At 44.7% G+C, this 16,067-nt stretch overlaps 1 protein-coding gene across 4 annotated transcripts in view; it reads left to right on the forward strand.

The window, feature by feature from the left end:
- The window catches only part of LOC140429210 (toll-like receptor 3), a 46,843-nt gene extending 31,797 nt beyond the window's left edge, over window positions 1-15,046 (forward strand). For all 4 annotated transcript variants that reach the window (XM_072515923.1, XM_072515925.1, XM_072515926.1 and 1 more), the window contains 2 exons: window positions 3,354-5,206; window positions 5,473-15,046. In XM_072515923.1, the coding sequence (XP_072372024.1) occupies window positions 3,354-5,206; window positions 5,473-5,701 (2,082 nt within the window). In that variant the 3' untranslated portion in view covers window positions 5,702-15,046. The remainder of the gene's footprint in view (window positions 1-3,353; window positions 5,207-5,472) is intronic.
- The last annotated feature ends 1,021 nt before the right edge of the window (window positions 15,047-16,067 follow it).

The following is a 16,067-nucleotide window of genomic DNA, read 5'->3' on the forward strand; positions in this document are numbered from 1 at the left end:
TACCAACTAGGGAAACAGAATATCCTTATTTACCCTGTCAAAACTATTCATAATTTTGAACACCTCAATAAGGTCACCTCTTAATATTCTCTGCTCCAAGGAGAACAAGCTCAATTTTTCCAATCATTCCTTGCATCTAAAATTCCTCATTCCTGGTATAATTCTAGTAAATCTCCTCTGCACTCTCTCTCGGACTTTAACATCCTTCCTTAAGAGGGTAACCAGAGAAAGGATTGGCCCACTCAAAGACAAAAGAGGGAATTTATGCGTGGAGTCAGAGGAAATGGGTGAGATTCTTAATGAATACTTTGCATCGGTATTCACCAAGGAGAGGGACATGACGGATGTTGAGGCTAGGGATGGATGTTTAAATACTCTAGGTCAAGTCGGCATAAGGAAGGGGGACGTTTTGGGTATTCTAAAAGGCATTAAGGTGGACAAGTCCCAAGGTCCGGATGGGATCTATCCCAGGTTACTGAGGGAAGCGAGGGACGAAATAGCTGGGGCCTTAACAGATATCTTTGCAGCATCCTTGAGCACGGGTGAGGTCCCGGAGGACTGGAGAATTGTTAATGCTGTCCTTTTGTTTAAGAAGCGTAGCAGGGATAATCCAGGGAATTATAGACCTGTGAGCTTGACGTCAATGGTAGGCAAACTGTTGGAGAAGATCTGAGGGATAGGATCTAGTCACATTTGGAAGAAAATAGACTTCTCAGTGATAGGCAGCATGGTTTTGTGCAGGGAAGGTCATGTCTTACAAACCTAATAGAATTCTTTGAGGAAGTGACAAAGTTAGTTGATGAGGGAAGGGCTGTAGATGTCTTATACATGGACTTCAGTAAGGCGTTTGATAAAGTTTCCCATGGCAGGTTGATGGAAAAAGTGAAGTCGTATGGGGTTCAGGGAGTACTAGCTAAAATAAAGAACTGGCTGGGCAACAGGAGACAGAGAGTAGTGGTGGAAGGGAGTGTCTCAAGATGGAGAAAGGTGACTAGTGGTGTTCCACAGGGATCTGTGCTCGGACCACTGTTGTTTGTGATATACATAAATGATCTGGACAAAGGTATAGGTGGTCTGATTAGCAAGTTTGCAGATGATACTAAGATTGGTGGAGTTGCAGATAGCGAGGAGGACTGTCAGAGAATACAGCAAAATATAGATAGATTGGAGAGTTGGGCTGAGAAATGGCAGATGGAGTTCAATCAAGGCAAATGCGAGGCGATGCATTTTGGAAGATCTAATTCAAGAGCGGTCTATACGGTCAATGGAAGAGTCCTGGGAAAATTGATGTACAGAGAGATCTGGGAGTTCAGGTCCATTGTATCCTGAAGGTGGTAACGCAGGTCGATAGAGTGGTCAAGAAGGCATACAGCATGCTGGCCTTCATCGGACGGGGTATTGAGTACAAGAGTCGGCAGGTCATGTTACAGTTGTATAGGACTTTGGTTAGGCCACATTTGGAATACTGCGTGCAGTTCTGGTCGCCACATTACCAGAAGGATGTGGATGCTTTAGAGAGGGTGCGGAGGAGGTTCACCAGGATGTTGCCTGGTATGGAGGGTGCTAGCTATGAAGAAAGGTTGAGTAGATTAGGATTGTTTTAGTTGGAAAGACGGGGGTTGAGGGGGGACCTGATTGAGGTCTACAGAATTATGAGAGGTATGGACAGGGTAGATAGCAACAAGCTTTTTCCAAGAGTGGGTGTGTCAATTACAAGGGGTCACGATTTCAAGGTGAGAGAGGGAAAGTTTAAGGGAGATGTGTGTGGAAAGTTTTTTACGCAGAGGGTGGTGGGTGCCTGGAACGCTTTGCCAGCGGAGGTGGTAGAGGCGAGCACGATAGCACCATTTAAGATGCATCTAGACAGATATATGAACAGGCGGGGAACAGAGGGAAGTAGATCCTTGGAAAATAGAAGACAGGTTTAGATAAAGGATCTAGATCGGCGCAGGCTGGGAGGGCCGACGGAACTGTTCCTGTGCTGTAATTTTCTTTGTCTTTGTCTTTTAATAAGGTGTACAGAACTGAACACAATATTCCAAATGTGGTCTGACCAATGATTTGTAGAGGTGTACATCACTTCCTTGCTATTATACTCTATGTCTCTATGTCTCTATTTATAAACCCAAGGATCCTCCTATAAGCCTCCTTAACAACTGTTTCAACTGGCCAACTTCAAAGAATTATGCACTTGAACCACGAGGTCCCTCTGCTCCTGTACTCCGCTCAAAGTTGTGCCATTGAGCCAATATTGTCTCCCCACTTTTCTTCAACCCAATATGCATTACCTCACATTTCGCTGCATTAAAATTCATCTGCCAGGTGTCTGCCCATTTGGCCAATTTGTCAATGTCCCTCTGAAGTCACTCAGCATCATCCTCACAATGTAGTACCATCTGCAAATTTAGAAATTTTGCCCTCAACACTCACCTCTAAATCATTTAAAGAAATCAGAAAAAGCAAGGATCCCAACACTGAGCCCTGGGGAACACCACTTTCAACTTGTCTCAAGTCTGAGAAATGCCCATCTATCCCTACCCTCTGTTTCCTATCTCTTAGCCAACTTCTAATCCATGCTGTCAAGGACCCATCAATCCCAAACATTTTTAATTTGCTAACCAATCTACCATGTGACATTGTATCAAATGCTTTCTGAAAGTCCAAATATACAACATCCACAGCACTACCCTCATCTACTGCCGGGTCACCTCATCAAACAACTCAATTAAATTTGTCAGACATGACCTGCCCTTGACAAAACCATGTTGACTGTCTAGTATTAACTTATTTTTCTGTAATTGTATATTTATCTCATCCTGTATTATGGCCTCCTTTAGTTTCCCCGCTATTGATGTCAAGCTGACAGGTCTGTAGTTTCCTGGGTTATCCTTTGCCCCTTTCTTAAACAACGGCATCACGTTTGCATCCTCCAGTCCCCCAGGACTAATCCTGTGTTCATTGCTCAGAATGATGCCAGTGGAAATAAACGGCATGGTAGCACAGTGGTTAGCACTGTTGCTTCACAGCACCATAGACCTGGGGTCGATTCCCGGCTTGGGTCACTGTGCGGAGTCTGCACGTTCTCCCCGTGTCTGCTTGGGTTTCCTCCGGGTGCTCCGGTTTCTTCCCACAAGTCCGGAAAGATGTGCTTGTTAGGTGAATTGGACCTTCTGAATTCTCCCTCCGTGTAGCCGAAGATGGGGGGGGCTAGGGGATGTGGTGACTAGGGGATTTTCACAGTAACTTCATCGCAGTGTTAATGTCGGCTTACTTGTGACAATAATAAAGATTATTATTATTATTATTATTATTATTATTATTAATAAACAATGTATCTCTTTGTTCTTTTCCAGTTTGAACCTAACTGTTTCCACACACTTGGAAGTTTACACGTTCTAGTTTTGGACAATGTTCTTCTCCATCCAAATGCCACTGAGCAGCTCAGTCAAGCATTATCAGGGACTGACATCATTGAGCTTTCTTTGAGGAACACTCACCTGAAAATACAGGCCAATACCTTTGCTGGATTAAACAAAACAAACTTGATATCCTTGGATCTGTCCAACAACAAGTTAACTACGCTGCAGGGTAATCCATTTCAGTGGTTGCATGATTTAGAGAACCTGTACCTGGAAAATAACAGCATCAGTCATATCAGCCGCAAAACATTTGCTGGATTGGAAAATCTGAAGTGCTTGAACTTGAAGAAAGGCCTCAGAGGACAAGGCAGCCAGCCTGACGCAGAATCTCTCATTGATGATTACTCATTTCAGGGGTTGAAAAACTTGGTGCAACTCAATCTGGAGGACAACAGTATAGCAGGCATAAGGGCGCATACTTTCTCCGGCCTGACTAGTCTGAAATATCTAAGCCTGTACAACTGTTTGGTCGATTTAAAAACTGTCAGAAATGAAACTTTTGTGTCCCTCGCTGAGTCTCCCCTTGTCAATTTAAACCTGACAAAAACAAAAATTTCAAAACTGCAGCACGGAGCTTTCTCCTGGTTCAAGAAGTTGAAAAAACTGGACATAGGCCTCAATTCCATTGCTCAGACCCTGACGGGAGAGGAATTTCGAGGTCTCAATGAGGTAGAGGAGATATACCTGTCATATAACTCGAAGTTGATTTTGATCTCCTCATCGTTTGTTCATGTCCCTTCTATGAAAGTCTTGATGCTCAGCAAGTCAAATATCGTCTCGTTGAACTCTCAACCCTCGCCATTTGATCCACTTCAGAACCTCACTGTCCTTGACCTGAGCAACAATAATTTAGCCAATTTGGATAAAGATGTCTTCCGGGAGCTTCGGCAGCTTCAAGTTTTAAAATTGCAACACAATAACTTGGCACGGCTCTGGAAGGGCATTAATCCTGGTGGCCCGGTTCTTTATCTAAACAGTATGACGGAGCTCCAGATGCTTGATTTGCAATCCAATGGGTTAGACGAGCTCCCGGAGAAAGCATTCCAAGGATTGTATAAACTCAGTGTTTTAGATTTAAGCTCAAACAACTTGAACATTCTTCCAGGTGTTGTTTTTAATGACCTGCAGTCTCTCAAATTGCTACACATGCAGAAAAATCTGATTACATCTGTCGAAAAAGATGTTTTTAACCAAGCATTTAATAACTTAACAGCTCTGTACATGGGATTTAATCCTTTTGACTGCACCTGTGAAAGTATTTCCTGGTTTGTTACCTGGCTCAATAAGACCAACAGCAGCATCCCTGACCTAAAGAGTCAGTACATTTGCAACACTCCGCCGAGTTACCACAACCGAACTGTTGTCGCTTTTGACATATCTCCCTGCAAAGATGTCGCCCCTTTTGCAGGTGCGTTCATAATCAGTAGTAGCTTTATACTTGGCATCATATTCACTGTGTTTCTGATTCAGTTTCAAGGATGGAGGTTAGAATTCTATTGGAACTTTTCTGTCAACCGGATATTTGGGTTTAGGGAGATAGACCACCAGGAAATTCAATTTGAGTACGATGCTTACATTATTCATGCCAAAAATGACATTGACTGGGTCAACAACTATTTGTTACCCTTGGAGCAACATGACCAAACTATGTTCCAGTTTTGTTTGGAGGAAAGGGACTCCGAAGTTGGAATTTCTGAGCTGGAATCCATCGTCAGAAGCATAAGCCAGAGCAGAAAAATCATCTTTGTTATGACTCAAGAGCTTTTAAAGGATCCCTGGTGCAGAAGGTATGCTCACTTTCATTACATATTCAGAAAGTATTCACAGAACCAGCACGGGCCATTCCACCGAGCACGTCCTTACCATTATTCACACTGCGCAGGCCATCTCCTGCCCACTGACACTGGTTGTCTGAAAGTGATTTTCATTGCTCTGGCCCCATAACAAAGGTTCACCAGGTTGGCGGGCGTATCCTACTCGGTCAGGAGAAATGTCCATGCCCAATATCACATGTCGCTTTTTTTGCCTAATTAAATCACTTTCCTGTTTGCAGGTTCAAGGTGCATCAAGCAATGCAGCAAGCTATTCAGCAGAGCCGCGATGCCATCATTTTGATATTTTTACATGATATCCCTGATTATAAATTACACCAGATGCTCTGTCTACGAAGAGGGATGTTCAAGTCGCACTGCATTCTAGCCTGGCCTGCACAGCATGAACGAATACCGGCTTTTCACCAGAAACTTAAAGTTGCGCTTGGTTCAAGTAATCAAGTCCAGTAACTTACGATGATATAGTAAACACTCTTCAGTCTAATGCATGGGGTAAAAATATCAATAGGGCAACTCTGGGGGCAAGTATTAGCGACAGAGGTTTGAACAGAATCATAGAATGGTCTCCTTCTGTAGCCCTTCAGCTCGTCACATCTGTGCTCCCCCTTTGCAAAAGCAACTCACCAAGTGCCACTCGCTCAGTTTTTCCTCCTAGCCGTGCAATTCTTCCCTCTTCAGAATATGATCCATTTCTCTTTTGAATGATTGAACCTGCCTCCATCACACTGTCAAGCAGTGTATTCCAGACCCTAGCCTCTCGCTCCGTAAAAAAACCTTGCCCTCGTGTCGCTTCTTTTGCCAATCACTTTAAATCATTCCTGGCAACGTCCTCGTATATCTCCTGGCAACATCCTCGTATATCTCCTCTGTACCCTCTCTAATGTAATTGCATCCTTTCTGTAACAAGATGACCAGAACTGAACTGCATGCAGTATTCAAGTTGTGGCCTAAAGTTTCTGCATAACCTCACCGCTCTAAAATACTATGCCCTAATAAATGAAAGGATTCCACGTACCTCCTTTACCATCTTATTGACCCCCCTCCCCCCCTGCTACCTTCAGGGATCTGTGAACACTCACTCCAGGGTCTCTCAATTCCTCCACACATCTCAGTATCCTCCCATTCACTGTGTCTTCCTTTGCCTTGTTTGGCCTCCCCAAATGTATTGCTCACACTTCGCTGGGTTGAATTCCATTTGCTACTTTTCTGTCCACCTAACCAGTCCATTTATATCTTCCTGCACTCTATAGCAATCCCCCTGGATATCAACCACGCAGCCAATTTTTGTGTCGTCTACAAACTTCTTGATCATTCCTCCTCCATTTACATTCAAATCATTAATATATGTCCAACAAAAAGCCAATGACCTGGTACTGAGCCCTGTGGAAACCCACTGGAAACAGCTTTACAGTTGCGAAGACACCCATCACCAATTATCCTTTGCTTCCTGCCACTGAGTTAATTTTACATTTAGCCTCCTACATTCCCCTGGATCCCATGGGCTTTTTTTTTTTTTAACCAGTGTGCTATGTGGGACCTTGTCAAAAGCCTTGCTAAAATCCATGTACATAGAATCCCTACAGTGCAGAAGAGGCCATTCAGCCCATCAAGTTTGCACTGAGCCCTATTCCTACAACCACTTAACACCACCTAACCTTTGGGCACTTGGGAGAAATTTAGGATGGCCAATCCACCTAATCTGCACATCTTTGTAGACTAAAATGACGACACTATCCTCATCAATCCTCCATCAACCAAATTAGTCAAACACGGCCTTCCTTTAACAAATCCATGTTGACTACCCATGATTAATCCGTGCTTTTCTAAGGGACAGTTTATCCTGTACTGTCCCTTATTTGTGCTATCGGACTCAAAGTCTAGACGCAATGTCTCACACACACACACACGTGCTGAAGAAAAATACAGTTCAAGAGGATAGGACGTTTTTACAAGTTGTAAACACAAAAACAAAGTTCACGGCCGGGATTCTCCGAAATCCCAGCCAAGTGTTGACGCCGGAGTTGCTTGTGCCGGTTTTGACGCCGGCATCAAAACCGGCACAAGCGACTCCGGTGTCAACGGGCCTCCAGGCCCAGGCATTCGCCCCCTCCTCGGGGGCTAGTACGGCGCCGGAGTGCTGTCTGCTGCTCCGACGTTCGAAAGCCAGCGAGCCACAGCCGGCGCGGGTCCGTGCATGCACGCCACGGCCGGAGTGGGTCCTCGCATGCACGTGGGTTGCCGTCTCCACCGGGCAAAATGGAATTAGCCCGCCCGCCGATCGGTAGGCCTTGATCGCAGGTCTGGCCACCGTGGAGCCCTCGCCGGAGTCGGATCCCCCCCCCCCCCCCCCCCCCCTCCCAACCAGGGCGGCCCCCGCAGCCAGAACTCCAAGGTCCTGCCGGGTAGGACCAGACATAACCCACGCCGGTGGGACTCGATTGAACTCGGCGGGCACTCGGCCCGTTGAGGCGCGGAGAATCGCCAGGGGGTCACTTTCAACGGCCCCCAACCGGCGCAGCAGCGAGCCCGCGGGCGTGATTGGCGCCGATTCTTCGGCGGCCCGGCGTCGGAGCGGCGTGGCAAGATTCCCCCGTCCCATTCCCCCCGCCCCCGCCGATTCTCCGACCCAGCGCGGGATCAGAGAATCCCGGCCCACATCTTTAGCTCATCATAGGAAAAACAGTCATTGAGAGCCTGGTAAATGCAGCATTTTCACACTGAAAGACTAATTTAAGTGGTTTCACTAACTGTAGATGTTAAGGATTCCCTCAAAGATATAGGTGTTAACAAGGTGACAAATTTAGGTATTTGTAGTTTCCTCTTACCAGGAAATCAAGTTCTCTACTGGTGGGCTTTGAATAGGGATTGGGATACCTTATAGATGTAACAGCCTCCACAGTTTAAAACACGGCTTTGATCTTACTGACTTTGACTGCTGTTGATATTCTCTGCAGATGGTGCCCTTGTGTTGACAGCCTGTTTTGATGAAAAGCGACAGCTCCCTTCCAAATATGGTGTCGGCTTTACTTTGAATAGCCACAATATTGACTATTGTTTTGCGCCATCCGCCCTTGGTGGCTTGAGACCATTGGATAAAAGCAAATTACTGAGGATGCTGGAATCTGAAACCAAAGAGAAAATGCTGGAAAATCTCAGCCGGTCTGGCAACATCTGTAGGGAGAGAAAAGAGCTAGCGTTTCGAGTCCAGATCACCCTTTGTCAAACGGTCATCGGGACTCGAAACTTTAGCTCTTTTCTCCCTACAGATGCTGCCAGACCTGCTGAGATTTTCCAGTGTTTTCTCTTTAGCTTGAGACCATTACTGTGTTTGCTGCTGAAAAGACACATTCAAGCCAGGAATAAAGTTGGCGATGGTTTCAGAATATGTGTTGACATTTCTTAGTCTGAAATGGGTCCCATTGTCTTTTGGAACTAACGTGGTAGTTTGAATCCACAAATGCTAGTGGGTGATCCGCAGCGGCCATCTTGAAAGTCTTGTTAGTGTCCATTTTCAAACAAAATACAGCTGCAGAATCAGTGCAGTCCACATTTAGAGTTATGAATAGGACATGCCGTCACTGGACATGACAGGAATGCTTTTGATGTAATTTATATGGATTTTAACAAGGTAAGGTCCCAGAGGCACTGATCACAAAAGTAAAAGCCCATGGGTCCCATAAAAGCCCATGGGTCCCAAAAGCCAAGTGGCACCTTGAATCTGTGATCGCTGTAGTAATTTTTTATATTATGGGTTTGTTGCAGTAATGTTATTAAAAATAACTTTGGTTGGGACTTCTGGTGGCTCCTGCTAGGGCGCTGTACTTTTAGCCATTTTCACCCAGTTTCTGGGGACATTTTTGTTTTTAAAAAAACCCACCTGATTAATGGTATAAGGTGCCCACATAAGGGAAGTGTCCAGAAGGACCACAGCAAAGAAACTTGAAAGCAGAAGTTCGTCAATGCAATCGGAAGCTTCTCCGGGTTCTTCGGTGGAAAAAATGGCAGAGACAGCTTCTTGGACTCTGGCCACTCCAGTAACGACCGAGATGTTTACCGGCATCTTGGCCGCAGAAGTCGAGAAGCAATGGCGGGTTATGTCGGGGTACCGCTATAAGCCGATGGAAGAGGCCATGGCTCCCATTTGGTTGGTGTTGGAGAAGACCAATGAGACAATAAAAGCACATGGCGCTGCGATACAAGGCATGGAAGGTGACTCTCTCGAGGCATAGCGACCAGATTGCCTCTCTGGAAGCGGAGATGTCTCTATTGGCTGGTGTGAATAAAGCACTGAAGGCCAAAGTGAATGATTTGGAGAATAGTTCCAAGAGGAAAAATATTTGAATTGTGGGTTTGCCAGAGGGGATGGAAGGCCCATCTCCCACAGAATACTTTGCGAAGATGTTTAGGAAGGGGGTGAGGGAGAGTGGATTCACGTCCGCTCCCGAGCTGGATCGAGCCCACCAGACACTCTGAAAAAGCACCATCCCAACGAACCATTGCGAGCAGTTATTGTGAAGTTTCACAGTTTTCTGGAAAAAGAACAGGTCCTGAGATGGGCAAAGGAACATTGTGATTGTAAAAGGGAAGGCCACTGCAAGACGTTGGAGAGGAGCTGTCAAAGAAGCGGGCGGCGTTTAACAAGTCCAAAGCAGCCCTGTATAATTCGTTTTGGGGTGGCTCAGAGTGACTTTTGAGGGGAAAGTCTATTTTTTGATGCAAGGAGGAGGTGGATTCTTTAGTAAAAGAAAACATGGATTGGGTGCGAGTTGATTGAGGTTTTTGGGGCTTTTGGCTGTTGGGGATGAGCATGTGGATATGGGGAGTTGTTGAGGTTCCTTGTACATGTTCGCATTTCTTTGTTCTTGGGTGGGTTCAGTATTGGATTTGGGTGGAGTGTTCAATGTATGGGGGGTTTTCTTCTGTTAACTGTTATGAAAATATATAGCTCCCTGTTGGAGTACTGTGTTTTAAAAGTGTTTTATTCTTTGTGTCGTTTTTCTGCTAGCATTTGTCTTCACTCTGGGCAGGAGCCATACTGATAGCTGAATAATTAGCTAACAGGAGCAAAATGGTGGGGTAACTGCAGCTCATTATATCAATTTTCTTTTAATGAGCTTAGTGTTTTCGTTTTGTTTGTTGCCAGGGTTAGTCGAAGTAGGTTCTAGTGGTTTTGTTCACCTCATGGTTCTTTGTATGTATATTTGCTTATGATAGTGTTTGAGGGTGGGGGGACGGGGATAGTTTGCTGACAGTGACGACAGATTTTTCTTTGTTTTGTCTTGCTGATGGGTTTGGCGGTCATCTTGGATGGGCCTGGTGCCTGTAATCTCGAAGTAATTGTTGGATAAATTCTCTTGGTGGAAATGGCTGACTCCAGATCCAGGGTGGGGAGGGGGAGTGGGTTGTGTGTGTGTGTGGAGAAAGACATGGTGGGAGGCCCCAATTAGTGTGGTTACCTGGAATGTAAGAGGGTTGAATGGTTCAGTGAAAAGGTCGAGGGTATTTGCTCACCTTAAACGTTTTCATGCTGAATTGGTGTTTCTGCAGGGTACTTATTTGCAGGTCAGTGACTAGACAAGGTTGTGGAAGGGTGGTTTGGACAAGTGTTTCATTTGATCATTGATGGTAGGGCCCGGGGTGCGGAAATTTTAATCAATAAAAGGGTTACATTTTCTGCTAAAATCTTGGCAAACCCTAATGGTAGGCATGTGACTGTTAGCGGGTCCTTGGTGGGCACCTCGGTGGTCCTGGTTAATGTTTATGCTCCAAATTGGGATGATATGGGTTTTATTAACAAGCTGCTAACCTGCAATCTTGATTTGGATTGACATCAGCGGCTCTTGGAGGGTGACTTAAACTGTGTTCTGGATCTCAGGATGGATCGATCCAGGCCTAAATCTCTGACTCCACCAGAGGTGGCAAAGGCGTTATTGGCTTTCATTGAGCAGATTGAGGGACAGATCCATTGCATATTTTGCAACCGAGGGAGAAAGATTTTTCTTTTTTCTCCCATGTCCACCAGGTTTACTCTCGTATTGACTTTTTTGTGGCAGGTTGGTCTCCCCTCCCTTGGGTGAAAAGGGTGGAGGTCTTTGACGATTGTGATGTCAGACCATGTCCCACATTTTAAGCATTTGATACTGGAGTCGGGTCCCAATGCCCACCATGGAGATTGGATACGGCGCTGTTGGCAGACAAAAGATTTTGCAAATGCATGTCCCCTGCCATTGGGGAATATATTACATTTTATAAGAGTGAGTTTATCTCACCTTCCTTTAAGATGGTCATTAGGGGGGAGATAATTTCCTACAAGCACACATGGGCTGCAGATGCAATTGGAATTACTGTCAGCAGGTAAGGTGGTGAGCCAGCTGCAACGTTCGAGGGGGTATTTTATGAACAGGAGGAGAAGGATAGTCACCTTTTAGTGCACCAGCTGAGGCAGCAAGCTGCTTCCAGGGAGATTCTGCAGATACGGGACTTGGTTCCCTTCCCGCCTAAGGTCAACCCGGCTTTTGAAACATTTTATCGGGATCCCTATAGATCGGAGCCCCCGGAGGAGAGTTCAGCCATGACGGAGGTTTTGGATGGGTTATCCTTCCCATTGGTGGAGAGGGAGCGGTGGGAAGAATTGGAATTCCCATTGGCGCCTGAGGAAATTCTGAAATGCATTGGGCTAATGCAGAGGGATAAAGCTCCTGGCCCTTCTTGAGTTTCATTAGAAGTTTGCAAGACAACTGATCCCTCTAATATTCAATATGTTTAATGACTCGTCCTGGGATTCATTGCCTGTTACACTTGCACAGCCCTCTATTTCCCAGTTTTTGTGACTGCAAGGCTATTTCTAGTGAGATTTCACAGGGCTCAGTTCTACACCTTATGCTTTTTGTGGTTATATATCAATGATTGGGACTTGAATGTAAGGGGCATGCTTAAGAAGTTTGTAGACGTTACAAAAATTAATGGTGTGATTGATTTTTTTTTAAAAAGCTTTGGACTGCAAAAAGATATCAATGAACCAGTCAGGTGGACAGAACAGAGGCAAATGGAATGCAATCTGGAGAAGCAGGAGATAAAGCATTTGGGGAAGGCTAACAAGGCTAGGGAATGCACAATATATAATGGGTGACTGAGAAATGTAGAGGAACAGAAGGACCTTGGAGTGCATGTCAATGGGTCCTTCAAGGTGTCTGGACAGGTAGATAAGGTGATCAAGAAGGCATTTGGGATACTTGTCTTTATCAGCTGAGTTATAGAATCTTAAGAGCTGGGATGTTCTGCTGGAAATGCATAAAACACTAGCTAGGTCACAGCTGGAATACTGCATGTAGTCACCATACTATAGGAAAGATGTGATTACACGAGGGAGTACAGAGGGGACTTGTGAGGAAGTTGCCTGGGCTGACTAATATTAAAACAGGGTTTCCTGTGAAACAAAGGAGGCTGAAGAGGGATCTAATTGAAGTGTATAAAATTATGAGGTGCCTGGATGGCATGGATCGGAAGGCTTATTCCTCTGATTGAGAGATCCATAACGAGGGGGGAAAGATTTAGGGTAAGAGGGCTATAGGAGATTTGAGGGGAGATTCTTTTCACCTGCAGGGTGTTCGGGATTTGGGACTCGATGCCTGAAAGCATGGTAGAAATCTTCTAAAGGTACTTGGATATGTATTTGAAACACTGTAGCCTACAAGGCCACAGATGAGGTGCTGGAACGTGGGATTAGACCTGGCTGCTCTTGAAGGCACGATTGGCTGAATGACCTCCTTCTATGCTGTAAATGTTTCTACTTTTATGGCTCAAATCTCTTTTACAAATTCAGTCATCAATTTTGAATTACTATTGTGTCGCATTTGGCAAGACAGCAGTAAAATCGGTGGTGCACGAACATTTATATTGTTGCATAAATGTTTTGGAGAGTAATTAAGTGGGTCAATTGTTTACGGTACGAAGACATCATTTGATCATCTCAACACACACAAATCTCTTTAACTGGATTTTATCAGACAGTTATCAGGTACGGGCAGTTATCAGGGTGGGGGAAGTAGTGGTAGAGTCACTGGGCTGGCATTCCAGAGATCCAGGCTAATGCTTCAGGGACATGGGCTCAAATCCCACCACAGCAGCTGGTGGAATTTAAACTCAATAAATAAATCTGGAATATAAAGCTACTCACAGTAAGGGTGAACCATGACAACTATCATTGATTGTTGTAAAAACCCATCTGATTCACTAATGTCCGTTAGGGGAGGAAGTCTACCAACCTTACCTGGACCACATTTGGTTGACTCCTAGCTGCCCTCTAGTAAGCCACTCCATTCAGGGGCAATTAGTGTTGAGCAACAAAAAGACATTGCCAGCAATGCCCACATTGGTAAAGAGTAAAATAAATTGTTTCATTTTTGTTTCAGTGCCCCTTTAAGGGGCTAATAATTAGTTAATTTGATTAATAATTTATTTGCCTGTTTTATTGCTATGCTGAAAAGACTATAATGGAACACTTTAGGGCTGCATTATCAGCCCCCAAAATGGTACTTTACTTTAAAATTCGATACGTTTCCTTCAAAGTTTAGATTTTTGGTACAGTGCCCCTTTAAGGGGCTGTTAATTAGTTTATTTGTTTCACTGTTGTGCTCAGAAGAGTATAAAGAGACACTTATTTAACTGTCTCTTTAAGGGGTGGTTCGTTAGTTAATTAGACTAATTGTGTTAAGTTTGCTCAACACCAACCGGCTGTCAGGAATTTAAAATCTGAGGTAGGAACAGCAGGGGATGTTGAAGGAGAGATCCATATATTTATGAGGGCTGATTTTCACTCTGTATACATTTGGCAGAGGGAAGCTTTTGCTCATCCACTCTTACTCTGGAGAGACAGTATTTGGGTTTCATGTACAAGATGGAGATAGAAATATTGCTCAGATGTCAGCATTGTAAATATGGAAATGAACCTCATGATGTAGTGTTATTCTAAGTATTTTTATAAGATTTCCAAGTTTTTAAATGTTATCTTGTGATGCCTGTGATTTGCAACTTAATTGATAGATTTTCCTGTACTAAAAAGTACCACAGTGGATGTGAATGTAGAATTCCAACAGTGCAGAAGGAGGCCATTCGGCCCATTGTGTCTGCACCAACCCTATCCCCGTAACCCCACCTAACCTGCACATTTTTGGACATTTTTTTAAACTTGGGGGCAATTTAGCATTGCCAATCCATCTAACCTGCACATCTTTGGGTTGTGGGGGTGAAACCCATGCAGACACGGGAAGAATGTGCAAACTCCACACAGACAGTGACCCAGGGCCGGGATTCGAACCCGGGTCCTCAGTGCCGTAGGCAGCGGTGCTAACCACTGTGCCGCCCTGCATTTCTGGACATTAGGCAAGGTCAATTCACCTAATCCGCACATCTTTTTGGACTGTGGAAGGAAACCGGAGCACCCGGAGGAAACCCACGCAGACACAGGGAGAACGTGCAAACTCCCCCCAGATAGTTGCCAAAGACCGGAATTGAATCCAGGTCCTTGGCGCTGTGAGGCAGCGATGCTAACTACTGTGCCACCCTCGACGACATCATAAATTTGCAATTATATTTTAGTACGGGTCCAGGAAAAAAGTAAGTAGTTCCCTTTGCTTTTTTGGTATCCGGGGTGAACCAATTACAATGTCTTTTGTTATTTAAACAATTGTGGAAGTGGATCAAAATTGTACTGGTGTTTTTGTTTAACTAGCTTTGAGTTTTGGAACTTTATCCATACTGCAGAAATAAAGCACATTTGAAATGTTCAATCAACAATGTCTCTTGGATTTGTTCAGTGAAGGATAATGTACAAAATCCCGGGGGTGGGACTTGAACCCAGAGTGTCTGGCTCAGAGGCAGGGTCACTACCCACTGCGTCACAAAACCTGGTGCCTTTAACATAAAATTCTGCAAGTTTAACATATTTCTGGCTGTCTTATCAGGCTACTCAAATAATGAAAGCCTACAGTTCTCTAACTTCAATTCAAATCTGAAATGTTGTTTGCTAAATAATGATCTGGATATGTAATATATTCCTCCCAAACCCATCTAAAGAATGCAAGTACTTGCATATTGTTGTAAATGAAGTTTTAAAAAGGTCTTGGTTTTCTAAGCCACTGCTCAACTCCTCCAACACTCCGATGTGCCAGCACAAAAGGGGCACACAACGTACAGTATGTGCTTGCCTCCAAAGCTTTGCTGCTTGAGATCAGACCATCTGCTTGTCTTTATTTATGTATTTTTTAATTTAAAGTGCCCAATTCATTTTTTCTCAATTAAAAAGCAATTTAGCGTGGCCAAACCACCTACCCTGCACATCTTTGGGTTGTGGGGGTGAGACCCACGCGGACACGGGGAGAATGTGCAAACTCCACATGGACAGCGGGAGCAGTGCGCAAGTGATTTCTGGGAGGTAAGTCTCTCCTTTAAAAACACTTGTCTTTGCAGGAGCAGGCCAGTCAATTTCAGCGGGAGCGGAGCAGGCTAGTCAATTTCAGCGGGAGCAGTGCGCAAGTGATTTCTGGGAGGTAAGTCTCTCCTTTAAAAACACTTGTCTTTGCAGGAGCAGGCCAGTCGATTTCAGCGGGAGCGGTGCGTTAGTGATTTCTGGGAGACCTTCACAGGAGCAGGCTAGTCAATTTCAGCGGTAAACACTTATCTGGTCCAGTTTTCGGTCCCTCTTTGCTGTTTTTTTTTTATTTTTAATTTTAGTGTTTAAGGCAGGAACAGGAAGTTCGACCCGCGGACTTCTGGGAAGACCCTCACCAATAAATTCTGGTGGAGAGGAAACCCGAGA

Source organism: Scyliorhinus torazame, chromosome 9 (assembly GCF_047496885.1).
Source record: "Scyliorhinus torazame isolate Kashiwa2021f chromosome 9, sScyTor2.1, whole genome shotgun sequence".
Lineage (NCBI taxonomy): Eukaryota > Metazoa > Chordata > Chondrichthyes > Carcharhiniformes > Scyliorhinidae > Scyliorhinus > Scyliorhinus torazame.